Source organism: Carassius carassius, chromosome 18 (assembly GCF_963082965.1).
Source record: "Carassius carassius chromosome 18, fCarCar2.1, whole genome shotgun sequence".
NCBI classification, from domain to species: Eukaryota; Metazoa; Chordata; class Actinopteri; order Cypriniformes; family Cyprinidae; genus Carassius; species Carassius carassius.
The window spans coordinates 12,542,536-12,561,970 of NC_081772.1; the positions used below are offsets into that span (position 1 = coordinate 12,542,536).

General features: G+C 35.2%; 2 protein-coding genes across 5 annotated transcripts in view; both read left to right on the forward strand.

Annotated features, from left to right (window-relative positions):
- Nucleotides 1–928: 928 nt before the first annotated feature.
- On the forward strand, nucleotides 929–9,205 carry LOC132091866 (ras-related protein Rab-15-like). Its single transcript, XM_059497956.1, has 7 exons — nucleotides 929–1,396; nucleotides 7,085–7,145; nucleotides 7,224–7,284; nucleotides 7,436–7,513; nucleotides 8,088–8,177; nucleotides 8,317–8,382; nucleotides 8,563–9,205. The coding sequence occupies exons 1-7, from the start codon at nucleotides 1,273–1,275 to the stop codon at nucleotides 8,719–8,721; spliced, it is 639 nt and encodes a 212-aa protein (XP_059353939.1). The 5' UTR covers nucleotides 929–1,272; the 3' UTR covers nucleotides 8,722–9,205.
- Nucleotides 9,206–14,602: 5,397 nt separating this feature from the next.
- LOC132092414 (signal-induced proliferation-associated 1-like protein 1) overlaps nucleotides 14,603–19,435 on the forward strand; it is an 88,576-nt gene continuing 83,743 nt past the window's right edge. For 2 of the 4 annotated variants that reach the window (XM_059498638.1, XM_059498639.1), the window contains exon 1: nucleotides 14,605–14,925. The gene's annotated coding sequence lies outside the window, so the exon portion shown is untranslated. Of the gene's footprint in view, nucleotides 14,926–19,435 lie in introns of all 4 variants that reach the window. The other 2 variants (XM_059498641.1, XM_059498640.1) reach the window with 2 other exon arrangements.

Here is a 19,435-nt window from a genome sequence, read left to right on the forward strand (position 1 = left end):
ACAGATAAAACAGGCATTCAGACACGGAACACAATTTTTCTAAGCAGAATAACAGGTTGTAGAACTGTTTTTCGGAGAAACAAGTATAGGCCTATGTTGAACTTAGCATGTTTCCTAAATATCTGCAAACATGTTATGGAATTTTTATGATTAAGTGCAGTCAATCATTATATACAGCACCTTTAATGTTCTCCTAAAGGTGTTTGTACAGTATCAGATGAAAATTGTTTTAATTTAAATAAATAAATATAAAGCGTGGTATATTATGTCCTAAAACGTTTTAATAAAGTCGAAAAGACACATATATTTTTTTTTGTAGATGTTTTATTAATAATGGCATTTATTTTAATTCCCTTTGTCCTAGTTCACCCATGATTCAGCTCATACAAACAGTCATTTAGAACAGGGTCAGAATTTAACTTCCATTAAGGGGCTATATTTAATTTTAAGTATTTTAAATTTGAAAACACTTAAATTTAGAACCTGATTTAATATCTAAATATAACCTGTGTTTACATTAAACAATGCTAAATGCAATTTGCAGTTTACATGTTTTGGCAAAAAACACGTTTGCACGTTTTAATAAAATCCCACATATAAAAGCGAATTCGTCGAACATGTCTCAAATTACGGTTCTCGGTTCAAGTGATTCAAGCATTCGATTCGATTCGTAAACGAATCATTCGGCCTTGGGGTTTAAACCGATTCAACGGATTCATCAAAAAGATTCGACACAAAAGAACGATTCGGTAACGAGTCGGGCTAATTACGACAATCCCATGTAGCTATATTTATACATTTGACTCGGTCTAAATTATTTTAGTTTGTAAACAGGCAAAAAGGGATCTACTATGAATTTATAACGGTCTAGAATGATAATATTGTGGATTTAATTTCTTCTTCCCCAATTTTATATTTTGACAATACTGATATTAGACTGTAAACAACTATACATTAGTTTTATCTACGCAGCCCGGTATATATAAAATTATTATCAGTATCAAAATGATGATGCTGCGTGCCCTTAATCTCCACCCATTTCCTGAGGAGTGAAGGATGTCGGCGACACGCACAGAAAGCGTTCAGTAGCCCACCGCACCCACCGCATCAGCGGTCCTCACTGATTTCTGCTTACATCGACTCCTGCTTTATCTACACAGTCATTCGGTGAATCGGCACGGAGCACGGACCGGTCGATGGAAAAAGCGAGAAGATGATACTGTGAAGAGGGTGGACATGGAAACCCGACGCTGAATTCCTTTAATTGTGACCATGGCCAAACAGTATGATGTGCTGTTTAGACTCCTGCTTCTCGGAGACTCCGGTGTCGGCAAAACCTGTTTGTTATGCAGATTCACGGACAATGAATTTCATCCCTCTCACATTTCCACCATCGGTAAGAGTGTTATTCATGCATCCGTTCAAAGAGTTACAAAACAAACAGCACATACCGATATGAAAACCCACAGCAGCGCTGGGCCATTGTAGTCTATGAGCCGTGAAAAAAATGGCTTGAGAATTACACCACATAGTGAGATGCATTCACACAGCCTCTTCTAGCTCTTTCTGAGATAGCTGACTGTATCTGTGTGAAGTCTTAAAATGTTGTATTTTATACACCGCTGTCACAAACCCAGTAGTGTTTGTTTTAGATCGTCCTGTCATAAATAATAAAAATAAAGTAAGATAAAAAATATATATAGGTTGCATGAATGGCAGTGAAGACACAGAAAGGTCATGTGTATGTTATTGCATGCATTTTCAATAAAAGATGCATAAAAGTGTTCTGTCAGCCATTCAAACTCAAACTTGCTGTTTTATACAAGTACTACATGGATATGAAATGGAAATCAGGTTTAACTCAGTTGTAAGTTTTGGTCTCAGCTGGAAGAAATATGGAAATATTTTTATTGCAATCTCTAAAAACTGTTTTCTCTAAAAGGACCATTTTTATCACTTAAGCGTTCAAGCAATCCCAGCATAGGGATCTTTTTTTATTATTATTATTATTTTGGTTGATTGAATGTTATGAAAAACAAAATTTGGATCTTAAAAGGCTTTTCATAAACCTCTCATTTCAGTGTTCATAAAGTGTGCTCTTGGTCTAGTGGGACATTTTCCCTGTGAGCTGACATTACATCCTTACAACAGCCTATTTACTCACTTGAAGAGGATGAACAGAGAGATTATTTTACAACAGTTTCCAGAAATACACAATTTTATATTTTTCATATGTAAGTATGTATAAGGACACTTACTTATTTTTAACCATAAACCCATTCTTAATACTTCACTTATTAATTTGACCTATTTTGTGATGCTTGTGTATAAAGATAAACTAGATTCTTATAAATGTATAAAGGGATTTAAAAAGGATAGTTCACCCAAAAAATAAAAATAAATAGTCACTGTTTACTTGCCTTTCCAAACCTTTTTGCTGCCTTGGAAACCATGAATCTAGCAAAATGTCTTAGCTGCTCTTTAGTGTTTTCTATACAATGAACATGAATGATGATCACAACTGTCCCCATGCAATTTCACTGTATGGAAACTAGCAGCTTGGACATTTTTCTAAATATCTAAGTTTGTGGTCCACAGAAGGAAGAAAGTCAAATGCCTTTGGAATGATACTAGGGTGAGTAAATAATGATTAAATTGTTATTTTTGTCAAAACTGTGAAATCTATGTCATTGTGTATAATCTTCGTTTGTGTCCCACACAGTAAAAAATGTATTTTTCAAAAGATCTGAGGATAAATAAATGCTTGGTAAACTATTCCTTTAATGAAGCATTTGAGCTGCTGAACCTGTACCAAAAATGTTATCCCTCAGTTAAATCACATGCTTCATTAGGTGTGGAGTGAATGTCAGGCTGTTATTTTGAAGGATTTCAGGGTATGCTCTGTTGTGTAGCGTTCTTGGTGTTTTCAGGGGAGCAAATAATATCAAGAAATCAGGCATAGGGTTCCTAACTCCCTCCTATTGTTCCTTATGATTATGATCATACCCCCCCAAATCAATAAGGAGTTTGGAGCCCTGACTCATTCCTTCAGCCTACTGTCTGTCCCGCTACTGTTTATTTAATATGCTGGGATGAATCTCTTTTGGTTAAGTAGTGATGTGGTATAAAACAGTCTTTAACTACAGGAGCTAAAAGCTTTAGTCTGACTGTCTTGAGAGATGGCTGGTGTCTTGCACTAAACAATGGTTCAGTACGCTCTTGTCCGAAGGGCTATGACCCATATATATTATGATACTTGGCTATCAAGGACCTTATTTCTGTACTGAAACACTATTCACAGTGGAACAGATGTCTGTGTGGTCTGACAGTTCATTCGAAGCATTAGCTAATGGTTATCTATTTGCCTCGAGGCAACATGCTGTTATGCTAAATTATTCTTGCTATAGAAAGCAGCTGTTGATTGATTAGTTTAAGGATAACAAGTACAACTAGATATGAGCTCCATTTCTATTTCATTGCTTTCTCTAGTCAATTGTTTATGATGCTGTCAACACTACAGAAATTGAATTTGTGTCTAAATTTGTATGTGATAATCACCATAGCATATCTTTGTTGTCCTGTTCAAATTATTTGCATTGCCAATTAGCCTCTGTCTCGGAAGGAAAGTGTCAAAGTGATGATTCAATTGTTCGGCACTGGCACACTGTGACAAGTTTAATACTCTCATTACAGTCTGTCAAATGGCCATTCATTTAAAGGTCTGCTTTAATTGTCTTTATATTTTTGGTGCTCAGAAGCCTTACATTATTAGAGGTATAAATTATTTCACTACTATGCTTTTAATATGTTTTTGGGGAATCCGTACTTGCGTTCTGTTAAAACCAAATGCTTGTACTTGGACATTTTGTTTGTACATTTACATGCCACTAACATCAACTGAAAATATATTTTGGCCTTAAATTTACAAAACAACAGCGTTTTGGGGGCATGAAAACCCAAATGTTTGAAAACGAGTGCAAGTTTTTCACAACTATTCTAGTGTTTCTTTACAAAGTGACATCGCCAACTACTGGCATGGCATGCATAATACAGCATATATAGTCTTTTTCACAGGTCCGTGTGGGATAGTTTTGACAACGTTTTCTGTACTTGAAACTGAAAAAATGCAAAGGAAAACCTTTTTACATTTGTAGTACATTGTTGTCATATAAACAAACCAAAAGTTAAATTTACGATGTAAAAAAAAAAAGCTTTTTACTTTTCAAAAAAAAAAAAAATAATAATAAAAGTAATGTTTTTCTTTATCCTAATGTGACTTTGAAAGACCAGGGTGATTAAATGATGTTGGAATATTCATCTTAGGGTGAATTATCCCTTTCAGACACAGACTTTGATGTATAGAATAACCACCTGTGTAGATGGACAAGTCAAGTGATAACGCTATTCAAAAGTAGTCTAAAAATTGCTATATTCTAATGAAAAGCAAGGCAAGTTTATTTATATAGCACATTTCATACACAATGGTAATTCAAAGTGCTTTACATAAAAGTAAAAAAAGATCACAATAATAAAAGCAAGGAAATAAAATCTAAAATGATTTAAAATGTAATTAAAACAATGAAGAATAGGAAATGAGGATGCATACAGTACACTCAGTTCGGACATAGCACAGTGCTCAATCAGTAAAAGCACAACTAAAAAGATGAGTTTGAGTCCAGATTTAAATGTAGCTGTAACCACTGTAAAATCAGTGTTCGGGTAACAGGTTTCAGGATATTGGTTTACTTTAACTTCTGCTTTATGATTTTTACATAGGCAGAACAATGAGAAAACAGCTATTTTTGCATAAAAAAATACTAAAATGAGAAAATCTCCAAAAATGTCTTCAAAATGTTTCATTTTTCAACTTTAAATACGTTTCCTTTCACCAAGTGTATATATATATATATATATGAGTAGTATCTGTACTGTTCTCAGTACTTTTTACACCCCTCCATGTATTGATTCAAATAAAAGGGTTTTGGATGAAAGCTGGTTTATCAAATCAAAAAGCCATCAGAAGAGCCCTTGAGAATATGGAAAAAATCTGACCTAGAAGTTCTTAAAGGTGCTCTCATTGATTTTTGGTTTATATCACACTGACTGATATGAGATGTTGCGGTATCACAAAAAATCTATATTTTTAGAATGATGATAATACTGAAATGTGCTATCTGCAGTCAGCCATGATTAATTTATTGGGTGAGCTTAAGTTTCAAATAACAGGGGGGTTACCGTGGTACAATGAGTAGCTTGTCATGTGATCCAACATGACGTTCCAATGAAGGAACACACTCTCCTGTTTCACTGCTTTGCGATTTCACTGGTGTCTTCATCTCATGTGAGTGCTTTTTTTTTCCTACGAGAAGAAAGATTACAGTTATTTACATGTGAGGTTGGTTTGGTTTCTCTTTTATTTTTGTAGTATTTCACAGCATTGTTGTTGTCCTTTCACTGCCTGTGATCCTGGGACAGGACAGGAAGGACAGCTCTTTCATTATTTAGCTTTGCCCCAGGCCAACCAATTCAATGGCTGTAGTGATAACCTTTGTGTGTGTCCCTGTGTGAAAGCTGAGGGCACTAACACTACTGCTTTACTTAATGTGCTTTAATAAAGAAGAGGCTATGGAGATCTGTGGATGGCATGGTTTTTTTACTCATGTCTTATTTTAGTATTTCTTGTGCTTGCATTTTGTTGTGCATGACAAGTCATCTAGTTCCAGACATTCAATCGAATCTTTAGGGAAGAAAAAAATGTGTTTTGATATGAAGACCTGTATACAAGCTGTCAAAGTTGTCTCTCTAAGAAAGAAATTTGGTAATTAATCATTTTCTTAAATCACACTGCTGACAGGACATGTTAAAAAATTCCAGAGACACCCGACTACTGTTGTTTTGGAGTTAAAATTGTTATTGAGTATGGAACTTCCTAGAAGAACAGCTCTTCCAGGAGCTGGAATGTCTCACAGTGGACCTAATTGACAGATACTCATTTATCATTGCAGTTTTGCTGTGGTTTTATTTTCTTGCCTGCCTCATGTTTAATAGAGAGAGGTGCTTTCTTTCAGGGCTCAAGATCTCGTTATGGTTTCACACCTTACAAGAACATGTCATTCCTACTACGTTCACTTCATTTGTCTCTAAATAAGCTGAATAAAATATTAAACTCATCATTTTTATTTGAGGAAATCATGTGAATTAGTTTTTTGTAATTACAATATCAAAATGATGCAGACAGAGATCAAGTATTAAGAATGAATTTGAATTTAAATAGGAATAAAAAAGTAAACTCTATATGAGCTAATTCCTTATTTCTACACTTTTAGGTTCAGTCCTGTAAATGTTCTTGCCAGTGATGTAATGAATACATCTTGCAAGTTCTTAAGCTTGACCTAAGAATAATTATAAAATAATTATACAATATTTTATATATATATATATATATTTATTAAATTGCAATGCAAGCAAATTTATTTTTCAAAATGTAGATCTTGTAGTTCTCACCATTTCTGCTTCTTTCCTGTTCTTTATTACTTCACTGCCTTTTTATGAGTCTGATTTGAATGGTTCAGTAAACTTAATGAGAGCAATGATTCTACCAAACAATTTCATTAGCATCACTTGCTGACCAGTGGATCCTCTGCAGTGAATGGGTGCCGTCAGAATGAGAGTCCAAACAGCAGATAAAAACATCACAATAATCCACAATTAGAGTCCAGTGCATTAATTAATGTCTTGTGAAGTGAAAAGCTGCGTTTATAAGAAACAAATCCATCATTGAGGTATTTAAACTTTAAACTAAAGGTCCATAATCCATACTAAAAGTCTATCTGCTGTTGTCTTCTTCAATCCACCAACACATTTGTTTAGAACAGTTTTGGACTGTTTTCCCTTGTGAAAAGTGACTGATCTGTGCATATTTCTCTCTTGATTCAGAGAAAGCAATAGTATGGATGTTTCTAAATTTCATTTAGAGCCTGAGCCTGAAGATAGTTTAACTGATGAGTTGTTCCACGAACCACACTAAGAGTGCTTTTTTCATTTTAAAGTCATTTGAAATCTTTTTTTTTTTTTTACACCCCAGGTGTCGATTTCAAAATGAAGACCTTGGAGATAGATGGCGTTAAAGTACGAATACAGATATGGTATGTATAATTTTTCTATGATGATATAATGGCGTTTGATCCATTTGTTGTGCTAATCAGTTGTGTTTATGTACGCAGGGACACAGCAGGCCAGGAGAGATATCAGACCATCACTAAACAGTACTACAGAAGAGCACAGGTGATATTCTCTCATCTCAATAACTCATATGCTTATATAATAAAGGAGTCAGGTCTAATAGAGATGCCTTTTGGTGTCCATTGTTTGGTGATTGACTGATAAATGCTCATTATAATGTATGGGTGGATTGAAATTAATTCTGTATCAACAGGGCATTTTTCTGGTGTATGACATCACAAGCGAGCACTCGTTCCAGCACATCATGAAGTGGGCAAGTGATGTAGATGAGGTGAAGCATATCTGCCTTACTGTAACTAAATATAACCCGCTTCTTATTAATATCTCTTCATTTAAATTCCACCTCCCCTCGTTCTCTCTTTAACTCTGCATCCACAGTAGTTCTAACAGAGTCACAGTCACACTGCAAATCTGGGGTATTTTTTATTTATCTTTTATTTCAGAGCACCAAAACATAGTTTTATTTGTATTAATATTAATAATATATATTCTATTTAGCCTTATTTATGGTACAGTTATGTTTATATATTATCATAAATAAAACACTGAAATACATTTTTGAATCTCAAATGTTTATTGTGGACTTTTGGACCTCACTGTATGATTTGTATATTATGTTTAAAACATTGCCTCCGTGTTTTCCCACTAGAGGACAAAAGAAAACTTGATATAAAAACAGAAATTGTACCAAACCAATATTGGTGATTATTGTTTTTACTTGAACCAGAGCACTTCTGTTATATGAATACTATGTCTCATATCATATTTGTCTGTTTCTGCTCTGTTCCATCCATTCGCCTCTTTTGAGTCTCTCTTCTCGTCTGCTCTGTACATCTGTTTCTCAGTATGCCCCTGAGAAAGTGCAGAAGATACTTGTTGGGAATAAGTCTGATGAAGAACAGAAGAGACAAGTAGCTACAGAACAGGGAAATAAGGTAAATAAAGAATACTTCCCTGATGTGTACTACATCTTTTATTCATATTGCCATTTGTTCCACATTTACTCTGTCATGTGACAAACTGATATCTGAGGTTAAAGACTTTCTTCAGACATCATAATATGTTTTGCTCCAGCTTGCCAAGGCTTATGGAATGGACTTTTTTGAGACAAGTGCCTTTACCAACCACAACATTACAGAGGTACAATGCTGTCTGTGTGATTTTATATATGTGTGTGTGTATGTGTGTGTGTATATATATATATATATATACATACAGAAGAATGGTGAATGTGTGCAACTTTCTGATCATTTTGTTTGTACATTTTTATTATCCATAGCTAATCAGGTTATTTTCCCTTCCATGTTTTTTCAATTACAGTCTTTCACCCGATTGGCTGAATTAGTCTTACAAGCCAATAAGAAGGATCTTGATTTGTTGGGAGGATCCATGAATGACCAGTTAAATCTCGCTATTTTGGAGGAGCAGGAAGGATTGTGTAATGTTAGCGACGGCACCCATGAGTCCTGCTGGTGCTGAGAACAGGATGTGACATGACTACTTTTTCAGTTGTTTTCCATATATATGTTACATTTACATTTTGAATGACCATTTTGCAAAGTTGAACGTTTTTGTTAAACAGTTTTGGTGCCTTTAAAGGCTTATTTCCTGCTGATACTCATGAATATTATTATTTGTTATTTATTTTATAGTTACTATAAATTAAGATGGAACATTACAGAGTACTTGTATATAAAGAATATTTTCCAGTTTTTTTTTCTTAGTTTGAAAAACAAGATCTAAAGGGCACTGCAGTGTACATTATTTAGTTATGCTCATTCAAGCCACACATTCAGAGTCAGTCAGTTATATTCAGTTTTACAAATATAAAAAACAAGTTGATTACAGGGTAAGACAACATTGACGAAATGGTTTATTCAAAGGAATAGTACACCCCAAAAATTAAATTTTGCTGAATATATACCCTCAGGCCATCCAGTATGTAGACGACTTTCTTTCTTCATCAGAACAAGGAGAAGTTTTGCATTACTGTTTACTTTTAATTTAACATGACTTGCTTTCCAGTGGATCCCCTGTAGTGAATGGGTGCCCCCAGAATGAGAGTCCAAACAGCAGATAAAAACATCACAATAATCTACAATTAGACTCCATTCCATTAATTAATATCTTATGAAGTAAAAGCAGCGTTTATAAGAAACAAATCCATCATTGAGGTATTTAAACTTTAAACTAAAGGTCCATAATCCATACTAAAAGTCTATCTGCTGTTGTCTTCTTCAATCCACCAACACATTTGTTTAGAACAGTTTTGGACTGTTTTCCCTTGTGAACAGTGACTGATCTGTGCATATTTCTCTCTTGATTCAGAGAAAGCAATAGTATGGATGGTGTCTTAATGATGGATTTGTTTATTACAAACATAGCTTTCCACTTCACAGTACATTAATTGGTGGACTAGAGTCCTGTGGATTATTGTGATGCTTTTATCAGCCGTTTAAACTCTCATTTTGACGGCACCCATTCACTTCAGAGGATCCACTGGTGGATTTCTCCAAATCTATTCCTATTTAAAAAAATATAAATAACAAAATAGTCTACATCTTGAATGACTTGAGTGTAAATTTTAAGCAAATATCAATTTAGGGTGAACTGTTCCTTCAACGTGGTTGTATGGCTGGATCGCCCATGTTAACATATATTCTTTCTTGTTTTTTGCTATGGGACTTTGTTAATATATTCAGATCGGATTTGGCTTTCTATAAAAAAAATGTGAATATTAAAACCTTGAATGCACCTACTTGACTAATGAATGCTCTTTCAAGGTAATACATTTATTCTTGAGTGATGAATTGATGAATCTTCTCATGTCAGTCTAGGAATACATGCTTCTTTTCTGTAAAAGCACTGTGTAAAAAAAATCACTATACTTGTTAATGCTGTTTACCAGTTCTGGTCCACTGTGATTGTAAAGGAATGCAATGTTTTTTATTTAATTCATCTGAGGTTATTGCTGAAAATCGACTTAAATGTTATCATTTAATGTGGTATTTTACACCAATTTTACATCAAGCTCTCTTTTTCAATCAGTAATCACCATTTACCTGATTAGAATAGTTGGAATGTTTCAACATTTACTGTATAAGTGATTCTGGAATTTATATGGTTTAACTTTCATCACAGCACACCGAATAATATTTTTCTCATGCTTAAATCAACATCTTACCCATATGAACTTGAGTGAAATTTATGCAGCAGACTGAACTGTTGTGATTCCCAGCATTTGATGCCGATGTGCATCGCTGCAATGACATGGGTTGTTTTGCTAAAGATTCAATGTATATTACACTATTGCAGCATTTATATGTGCAAGTGGTATTGTACTATGTTGACTTAAATGAACTCTTGAATAATGCTGATATGTTTACCTGTCTTATCTGAGAAGTTGTTTCTTGAAATACGTCCATGAAAACAATCTGAGAACTTTAAATGCGTATGTGGTTATTTATATATAAACTATAATATTGTGATTTTGTTTAGGGGGTCAAGTAGTTACGAATAAACACCTGATTATGAAAAGGTAATTTATTTTTATTTTTATAAGGAATTTAGAGATAGAAGTCTCTGTAAGTGCAACACCACAACTGGACACTAGGAGGCAGATGTGCAAAGCTGAAATCCGTGAACTGAAATGTAGTTCTGCATCATAAAAACACACTTGGGGGAAACAACGGGAAGAAGAATGTGTTTGCGCTTTACGTAATGCTCAGAACTGGGAAATATCCTTCAGCATTTATTAAGTATTTTGGTAATGAAGTCAGCTCATTTGCTTAATTCTATTAAGGCCATGATGATTGTTTTCTCAGTACAAAGAATGTATGCCTTGATAGAGCTGGTTGTTAATGGTACTTAATGAGAGATCTCTCTCTCTCTCAAGGTCATCCACAGCTGGATGAAGCTTGAACTGAAAAAGCACTGATTTAAATAAATGTTGAGGCACAAGCTCATGTTTGTAGCTAATTTGCAAGTAAGTAATATGCATAAATCAATGCAACAATTACAGTGTATATATATTATATAAATGTTATGATCTAACTACATTCCCTATTCTATTTCTTCGGTTTAATATATTGGTAACACTTTACAAGTCAAGTCAAGTCACCTTTATTCGTATAGCCCTTTCTACAATACTGATTGTGTCAAAGCAGCTTTACAGTGTCAAACAGGAAAATAGTTTGTCAATAATGCAAGAAGGAACCAAAACTCAATCGGTGACAGAAATGGAATGAAAACCTTGGGAGAAACCAGACGGAAATAAGTGCATTCGGTAACACATTGGTTAACATAAAATAACAATGAAATATACTTCCAAAGTATCTATTATTCTTAGTTAATGTTAATTTTGGCATTTACAATAGATTATGTAAATCAAGTTTTATTTTAAAATATTATTTAATGTGCCTGAGCTAAAATGAACTAATTGTTATCAAGTGTCCATACTATGAATGTAACTTTAAATGCAATACAGGCCTTAGCTTCCCTCAGATTTCATTTCCTAGATAATCCTGTAATGCCATAACCAAATACTTCCATACAATTGGCTCTCACCTGTCCTCTTTTAATCAGTGATTTGCTCAGAACAAAAACATGCCAGGCATTGAGAAAATTAAACCAATGCATCCTTAGGAGAGAGAAAAAGAGAGAAACAAGATGTTCATCAGTACTATTTTTGGGGTGCATGCGCATACAGAGGGGGCGTTTGGTTTTGGTGGGGGGGGGGATCCAGCTTCAGGACACTTCTGCTAAGCACTGTGTTGTCATCCTCCCACCTCGCCACACTGTGCTTTCACACCAGACTGAGTCACGCTGGCTCTCTGAGCTCTGAAGGTGCGCAATGTGGAATTCAGACTCTTTCTACACTGCCTATCTATCTATCTATCTATCTATCTATCTATCTATCTATCTATCTATCTATCTATCTATCTTTCTATCTATCTATCTATCTATCTATCTATCTATCTATCTATCTTTCTATCCATCCATCCATCCATCCCAAAACATTAAATATAATGCACAATATGTATTGTAAAAATATATAACATAATTTATTCAATATACATTTTGCCATACACCCCCCCACACACATATATATATATAAATTTAAATATTATTCATTCCATATAATACGTTATATTTATATATATATATATATATATATATATATATATATATATATATATATATATATATATATATACATAATTAATTCAAAATATGCATATTTTGTTTAATAATTAATATGATAATTCAAATTCGATTTACGTTTTACATGAGCTGGCAAACATTATATGAAATCATTTGAAGTCCTATTATGTACAATTATACATTTTCCTTTTTGATAACTCCACAGATGAAGAAATAAAACAAATGTACTTTTTCAGTGGGTAAAACTGGGAAGTGCTTTAGGATATTGACTGAGCCGTTGTGAATTGCAGAGCACCAGAAGAAATGATCGATTTCATTCTCCACACCGCATTATGTGCGCTGTGCACCTATGAAAAGATAATCATGATTTCTTAATGCGACTGCAATTACTAACTTACATAAGGACTTTATGCTTCTCTGAGGAAAATACTAATTGGAACTCACATAGTGAATATAAGTGGCAGTCATTAATCTCTCTCTGTGGGCATTTGGTAATTACTTTGCAGATTCTATCAATATAATAACACAAATATGAACAATAAACAACATGGGCTATCTTAATTGTATGCTAAATTATGTTAATCTCTTAGACTAACTAGCGCATCAACCATTTTGAAGGCCTCACACGCTTCTCATTGGCTCACACAAAGACCCTGTGTGCTCAGCAACAACTTGTCACCTTTCTGCATGTCATTCTGTATTAGTGTATCTGCATCGCTTGAGTGGAGCTAAATGAATGGGTTCCCCTTAGCATCCGTGACAAGACATTCTTATGTGAGGTCACACATGTGATTGTGTGGTCAATATTTAGGGGGCGTCAAGTATTGATCGCACAAATGGGACAAAGACATTCCTAAATAATTTAGAAGGCATGGTCAGATGGTAGCAACCTGTTCAACATTATGATTTCTGTTTGTGCACTGTGATGATAATCCATGCAAACTCCTTTCCTTTCTTTTCTCTCTCTCTCTTTTCCTGAAATGTAGCAGCTGTGTTAATTCTCAAGAACAGCATGTTGTTTGTTAATGGAGTTTCTCACAAAACAGTATGCATGGAAACTAGTGCACTCATTTCAAAGAGATTAACCTCCTCTCATGTGTTCAATGAGCACATTACATTTTGGATTGTATGTGCTCTTTATTTCTCTTGGATTAAAACATCTGTCCTCAAATATGGACAGGATGTGCTGCAGTGGTTTTCTAAAATCTGCAGCATGGTGTTTGCAAGCCAGTTGTCATGGAAACAAACGACATTATTTTAACACTGAAATATATTTACTTACAATCCTCTGCGGTTTAATTGCATGTGATAACTCGATTTTCTTTGGGAATATTTCTGAGACATGAGTAAACACGGAGTTCCAGTATGAGGAATTATATTTGAACAAAGTTTAAATGAAATCTTGCACAAAAGTTTGGACAAACTTACTTAATTAATACTTTGCATCTTATATAATTTATATAACACCTGTCAGTGGCCACTGACAACAAAAGAAAAAGAAAGGTAACCATGGAAAGTTATCAGAAACTTGACCATAAACAATGGCTAGTGTATTGTCATATAAATTAATATTTGTCAATCTTTGATATATTTATATTTGCATTTAACCATTCAGCAGACACTTGTATCCAAAATGACTTACAGGAAGTTTTATTTTTTTTTTTAAATAAAAATAAAACAAGTCGATAGAATAGAAAAATTCCAGGGGATGCTAGTGTTAAAGGGACATTTTTTTTATAACAAATAAAAAGAAAACAGAACAGAGCAGAAAAGAACAGAGAATTCAAGTGTTAAAGGGTCTTGTTTTTCACACACTACTTTCTGCTGGTGTTTACAGTTATTAGGCACTATTTGGTTACAAATAGCAAAGAACATTTAAAAATATACAATTGGTTAAACTGGAAAAGGTTTGGCAAATGAGCTAGGTTCTTACTAGTAATCAAGTGTTAACCATTATCCTTAGAATAAAACGTCACAAATGCTACCCAAATAACAAGACAGCAGAGCACATGTTGTAGCCTACAGGTCAACCCTGCTACTCTTGTCCAAGAAAACAGAATACCAGTCGCGTGATAACCGTGCAGCACATAAAATGCGCTGTTGCTACGGCAACCCAGTCAGTGGGGGGCCCATTCCCAGAGATCCAAATAAGCTTCCAAATCACGCTCCCCTCTAGCAGCGCTCAGCTATCGCGAGAAACCTTTAAGCTAAGCTTGAAGTGACCTCATCAGCAGCTGCAGCGCGAGGCGGAGCTGCAACTTTTGTATGAACTTCGAAGTTGAATAATTGTGAACGAGACGCTGGGGCCGCCAAACGGTGCTGCTTCTGGAGTAGATAAAGCAATACAGTTAAAATTCTCCCGCGACACACGGGAAAACAGCAGGAATAACGGCCACACACAGACTGCACTCGGCTGGCGAATATTACGAGGCGGAGAGATCCTCGTGTCGGACTTTTATCAGAAGATTTTGTGGTAGAAGAGACCGCACGAGAGCAGCGAGAGCTGGAGAAGGGAAGAAGGTGAGTTCGTGAGATGTCTGTGATTTAACTGTGCATGCCAACTCCGGTCCGTGCTTTGCATATCTCTAAAAGGGTCCACGGATGTCTTTCTTCGAAGAAAGCGTGTCTGTGTACGCGCTAAAATTCCTCGTTGTAACGTTACCTCTCGAGCGAGTTGCGACGGTTAAAGAATGATCTCGTTTCACCTGATGATCAGAGCAAAACCAGATTTGATCAGAAAGTTGCAGTGAACGTGAGCACATTTTGATAACTGATAGCAGTCGGAATATAAACCCGTAGTCCTATGTGAGTCGTGTTTATTTGATCTCAGTCTGATAAACAAGACAGCGCAAGCAAGGTGAAAATGGTGCGGTTATAGTTGAAGAGTTTTGGTCTTAATTCCAGATGTGGGAAGATCTCAGAAACACAGCCGATTACAGCTGACAGCCGAGCAACTTCATCAACATGGATTGTGCATGGCACATGCACATTTATTCATTATTGCAACTCATGAAAATACATATCCTACTCCTGTGATTTCATTAGTAACGCGGAGTGACTTGGTTAAGGTTCACTGGTAAATAATACATCTTTTCAGTTTAGTGAAAATTTAAAGTGTAATTTCGAGGCCTGGAAATGAAATGTATCAATGTAGTTGATGCTTTTTTGAGTACAATCTCTATAGAATGAATTAGAATAAATTCTCATTCATAAATAATAGAATAAAAATCCTTATTAATCACAAATGATCTGAACAGTTTTGCACATTAATTTATCTATCTATCTATCCATCTATCCATCTATCTATCTATCTATCTATCTCATATTTGAGAACAAAGGCTGTCTAAAAACTAGACAGCTGCCTACCCATCACAGGCTCATTCCGGATGCAATTTATGGAATTGAATATCTATGGAATCTGCTGCATTAGCCTAGAATCATATCAGGTGTCAAACTGCAGGAGTCACTGGTTTGTAGATTGCATTGAATTTGTTATGCATAACATTTTGGCACTCGAAATTGTGACTTCTGTATTGTAGGTTGACTAATGGCACTTCACTCTCCCTGTAAGGTCTTCACTGATTTGTCATTTGCATGTCTTTTCTTCGTTGTGTGGGTGGTGTGTGCTCACTGTGTATTGGCCAGACTCTAAATTCAGTTTGTGTGGGGGTGGATTTGAAGAGCAGGTCCCTGATCGAGGTGCTTTCATGCATTCCCTTTTTAACTTTAGATGTATGGAAGATGCAGACCATCAGATCTTAAAAATTACCAAGATGGAACTTTGTGTTGGACTCATCATGTCCTTCAGATATTGATGTTGCTGTGTCCTTGCAACTATTGTTGTGTTGTCTTGGTGTGGCTGATTAAAAGTAGACAATCTGTCCACTTTTAGGCCCCCCCACCCTCAGTTGACCACCTTCAGACGTTCACTTTACTGTTGTTAAATCCACCTGTGAAACTGCATGGATCCCATTTTCTTTTTTGTTATTTGGACATCACCTGTTACATGTCTTTTTTTAGATGTAAACAATGCTGCATTAATAACCTGATTTTGATTAAGTCAGTAGCAAGCAAATATTCCTACTGTGCAAAACCTTACTTAGATTTAGTGTTTTCTGTCCCCAGCCTCTATCTAAGAATGCCAAGGATGCAGTTATCTGCAGGCAGTGTCGCATTTCCAATATTAAGTAAGTAGCCTATTGAAAGGGAGTGTGTAGGTGGGCACGCACTTGTGAAACATGTAGAAAAGGAAAAGTGCGAAGGGAAAAAGACGCTTGGGTGGATGATTGGCAGCTGTGGGATTATCAAAAGTTTTTCACACGTAGAGTGGCTCAAGATTCTATAGGTACTGCTGGATTAAGGTTAGGCAAATATGTTTTAATCATTGCCTCAGGTTTAACAAATAATGTGTGAGTTTGAGCGCTTAAAAGCCTCTCCTGTTTTTGTTATATGCTGTTGCTATGGAAGTTTGGTTTATGTAAAATCATGTCCATTGTTCGGTAATGCAAGTATATTTTTTAAGATTTGGCAACAGACAACATCCAAATCTAATTCTGTAACAAGTCTTCATCAGATGTGCTCCAATACATCAGACAGTATCTAATGGTCCTTCTTTTTGATGTTTAAGACTTAATTTTCACTGGAATATAATATATGATATAGATAGAGGCTCAGCTTTTAGGTTTGTCCAGTCGAACTTATATTATCTGAAACAATTAGCTACTGGACACATCCAAATGAACTTTTTAAAGAGTTAGTTACCCAAAAGAAAATTCTGTAATCATTTCTCACTCCACATTCTTTCATCCTTTTTGACAATCCATTGAAAATCCAACCAAATTTTCCATGTTTGTTTTTTATGATTAACAGATTTAATTTAGGCTTTTATTCACATATAAACATTGATTAATACACATGCACACATAGGAATTATTTTTTTACTATGTTAAAATAACTTTTTGATGGGTGAACATTTTGGTTGGATTTTCAATGAATGTACAAAAGTGATTAGAATATTAGAAATTCAAATTTGTATTCTGAAGATGAACAACATTTTTATGGGTTTATAGTGGGACAAAGGTGTGTAATTGAATTGGCATTTTTTTGTTGGGGTGGAAAATCCAAATAAGTGCCCATGGGTTACAATGAAATAAGTGAAGTCACAAACAGGAAAAGGAAAGAAAATGATCTTTTCCCACCCAACTTGCTATAGTTAGTCCAGAAAGTTGGTAGAAAAGAGAAAACATTTTTATTATTATTATTATTATTATATATTTTTTTAAACCATACTAATTTCCAGCATATTGTTTTGCCACCTCATTTAATCTCACATCTTCCTGGAAGCAGCAGCTGTTGATGCCGGTCTGATGAATGGCAAAGAAACAGTTGAAGGTTCACAATGTATCTGCATTATCGCTTATATTCCCACCAACTGTCTCGCCATCTGCTTAACAGCGCTTGATCTGTTCCGTACAGGAGAACAGAGATTTTCAGCATCTTGCTCTAGAGAGGATGGGTGTTAACATGGCATCCAAATGCTGAAATTAGTTTTGAAGGCACCCATCTTACTTTTGGACTCCATAATTACAGTCCTGTTTCCTCTACCACTCTGGACTCCGTCTTAATGCAGGCTGTAGCCTCAGATTTATGCAGCCATTAGTCATGTAAACAGTTTGTTGAAAATTGAAGGTGAGAAATGAGCGCTGAGGAATTTGAGATGTAGGATTCTTGATTCATGCAGCTTAAGACTCTCAATATTGAACTTTTCAGAAGTAATGTAATTTTTTCCTTTCAAAAAGTAAACTAAAAGCCTAATGCCTTTTGGCAGACTGAAACCTTAAAGGGGTCATATGACATTGCTAAAAAGAACATTATGTTCTGTATTTGGTGTAATGCAATGTGTTTATGCGGTTTAAGGTTAAAAAAAATACATTATTGTTGCTCCTCTATGCCCCGCCTTTCTGAAACGCATTGATTTTTACAAAGCTCTTCATTCTGAAAAGCGGGGTGTACGCTGATTGGCCAGCTATCCAGTGCATTGTGATTGGCTGAATACCTCAAGCGTGTGATGGAAATGTTACACCCTTAACACACAGTGATGGCAAAAAAAACAACAAAGTGGTTTCGCTTTCACAACGATACACACAGCATCTCCACAACATGGCGGCGGTGGCAACAACAATACTACAGCGTGAATAAAAGTTACACCGCCTTTCTTTGCGCGAACATTTTGCCGGTGTTATGCAAATCTTCCCACACAATGACATAGACATGGGGGTGTGTTTAAACAAGGCGTTTTAGGATTGCGTGGACAAGTCTTAACTTTTATAAAGAATATCTCTTTGGATTTTAAATTTTAGTCTTTTCAACTTTACAGATCTTCTTCATGCACCAAGAGCTTGTAACACTCCAAAGAGAAAGGACAAATTTAAATCGCATCATATGACCACTTTAAGTTAGGATTGCATGGATGCGTTATCAGTGGTGTTTCACCTTCCAATAAAGGAATATATGATGTTATATTTTTAGGGACTGACACAATGTCTTGAGCAAACATATTTAGGAGAGCAACTTATCCACTTTCATGTTGAAATAACTGGGGGCTTAATAAACGGGAGCTTGTCAATGTCATATTCTCCAAGCCTTTCAAGATTCCTTTTGATCTATTTTAAACCTAATCTCATTTTGAATACTGTGTCTTTTGGAACATGTTATTTTTATGGCATGTTCACTACCCTTAATCATAGTGTGGTTTCTTAACAGCTTTCTGGTTTGGCTTATTGGTCAGTTAGTTAAACTGCACTTCTTTGGAATATGTTGTAATGGAGTGGAAAGTGTCAGGCAGGTCTTCCTATGCATTATTTTCTTCTCAGTGTGGCTTGCATCCACACTGTGGTTGTGGTGGTTACAAAGATTTACAAAATATTAAGTCACCATGTTGACTAAATTACATAATCACTAGCTTCAAAATAGAATTCTGGTAAATCTTTACTACAAATGGATAGATAATAAGATCTGACATTCATTGATG

Coding starts and splice junctions, on each gene's coding strand:
- LOC132091866 (XM_059497956.1), top strand. CDS start 1,273: ATGGCCAAACAGTATGATGTGCTGTTTAGACTCCTGCTTCTCGGAGAC. Junction 7,146..7,223: donor AAAGTACGAATACAGATATG/GTATGTATAATT, acceptor TTATGTACGCAG/GGACACAGCAGGCCAGGAGA. Junction 7,285..7,435: donor AGTACTACAGAAGAGCACAG/GTGATATTCTCT, acceptor CTGTATCAACAG/GGCATTTTTCTGGTGTATGA.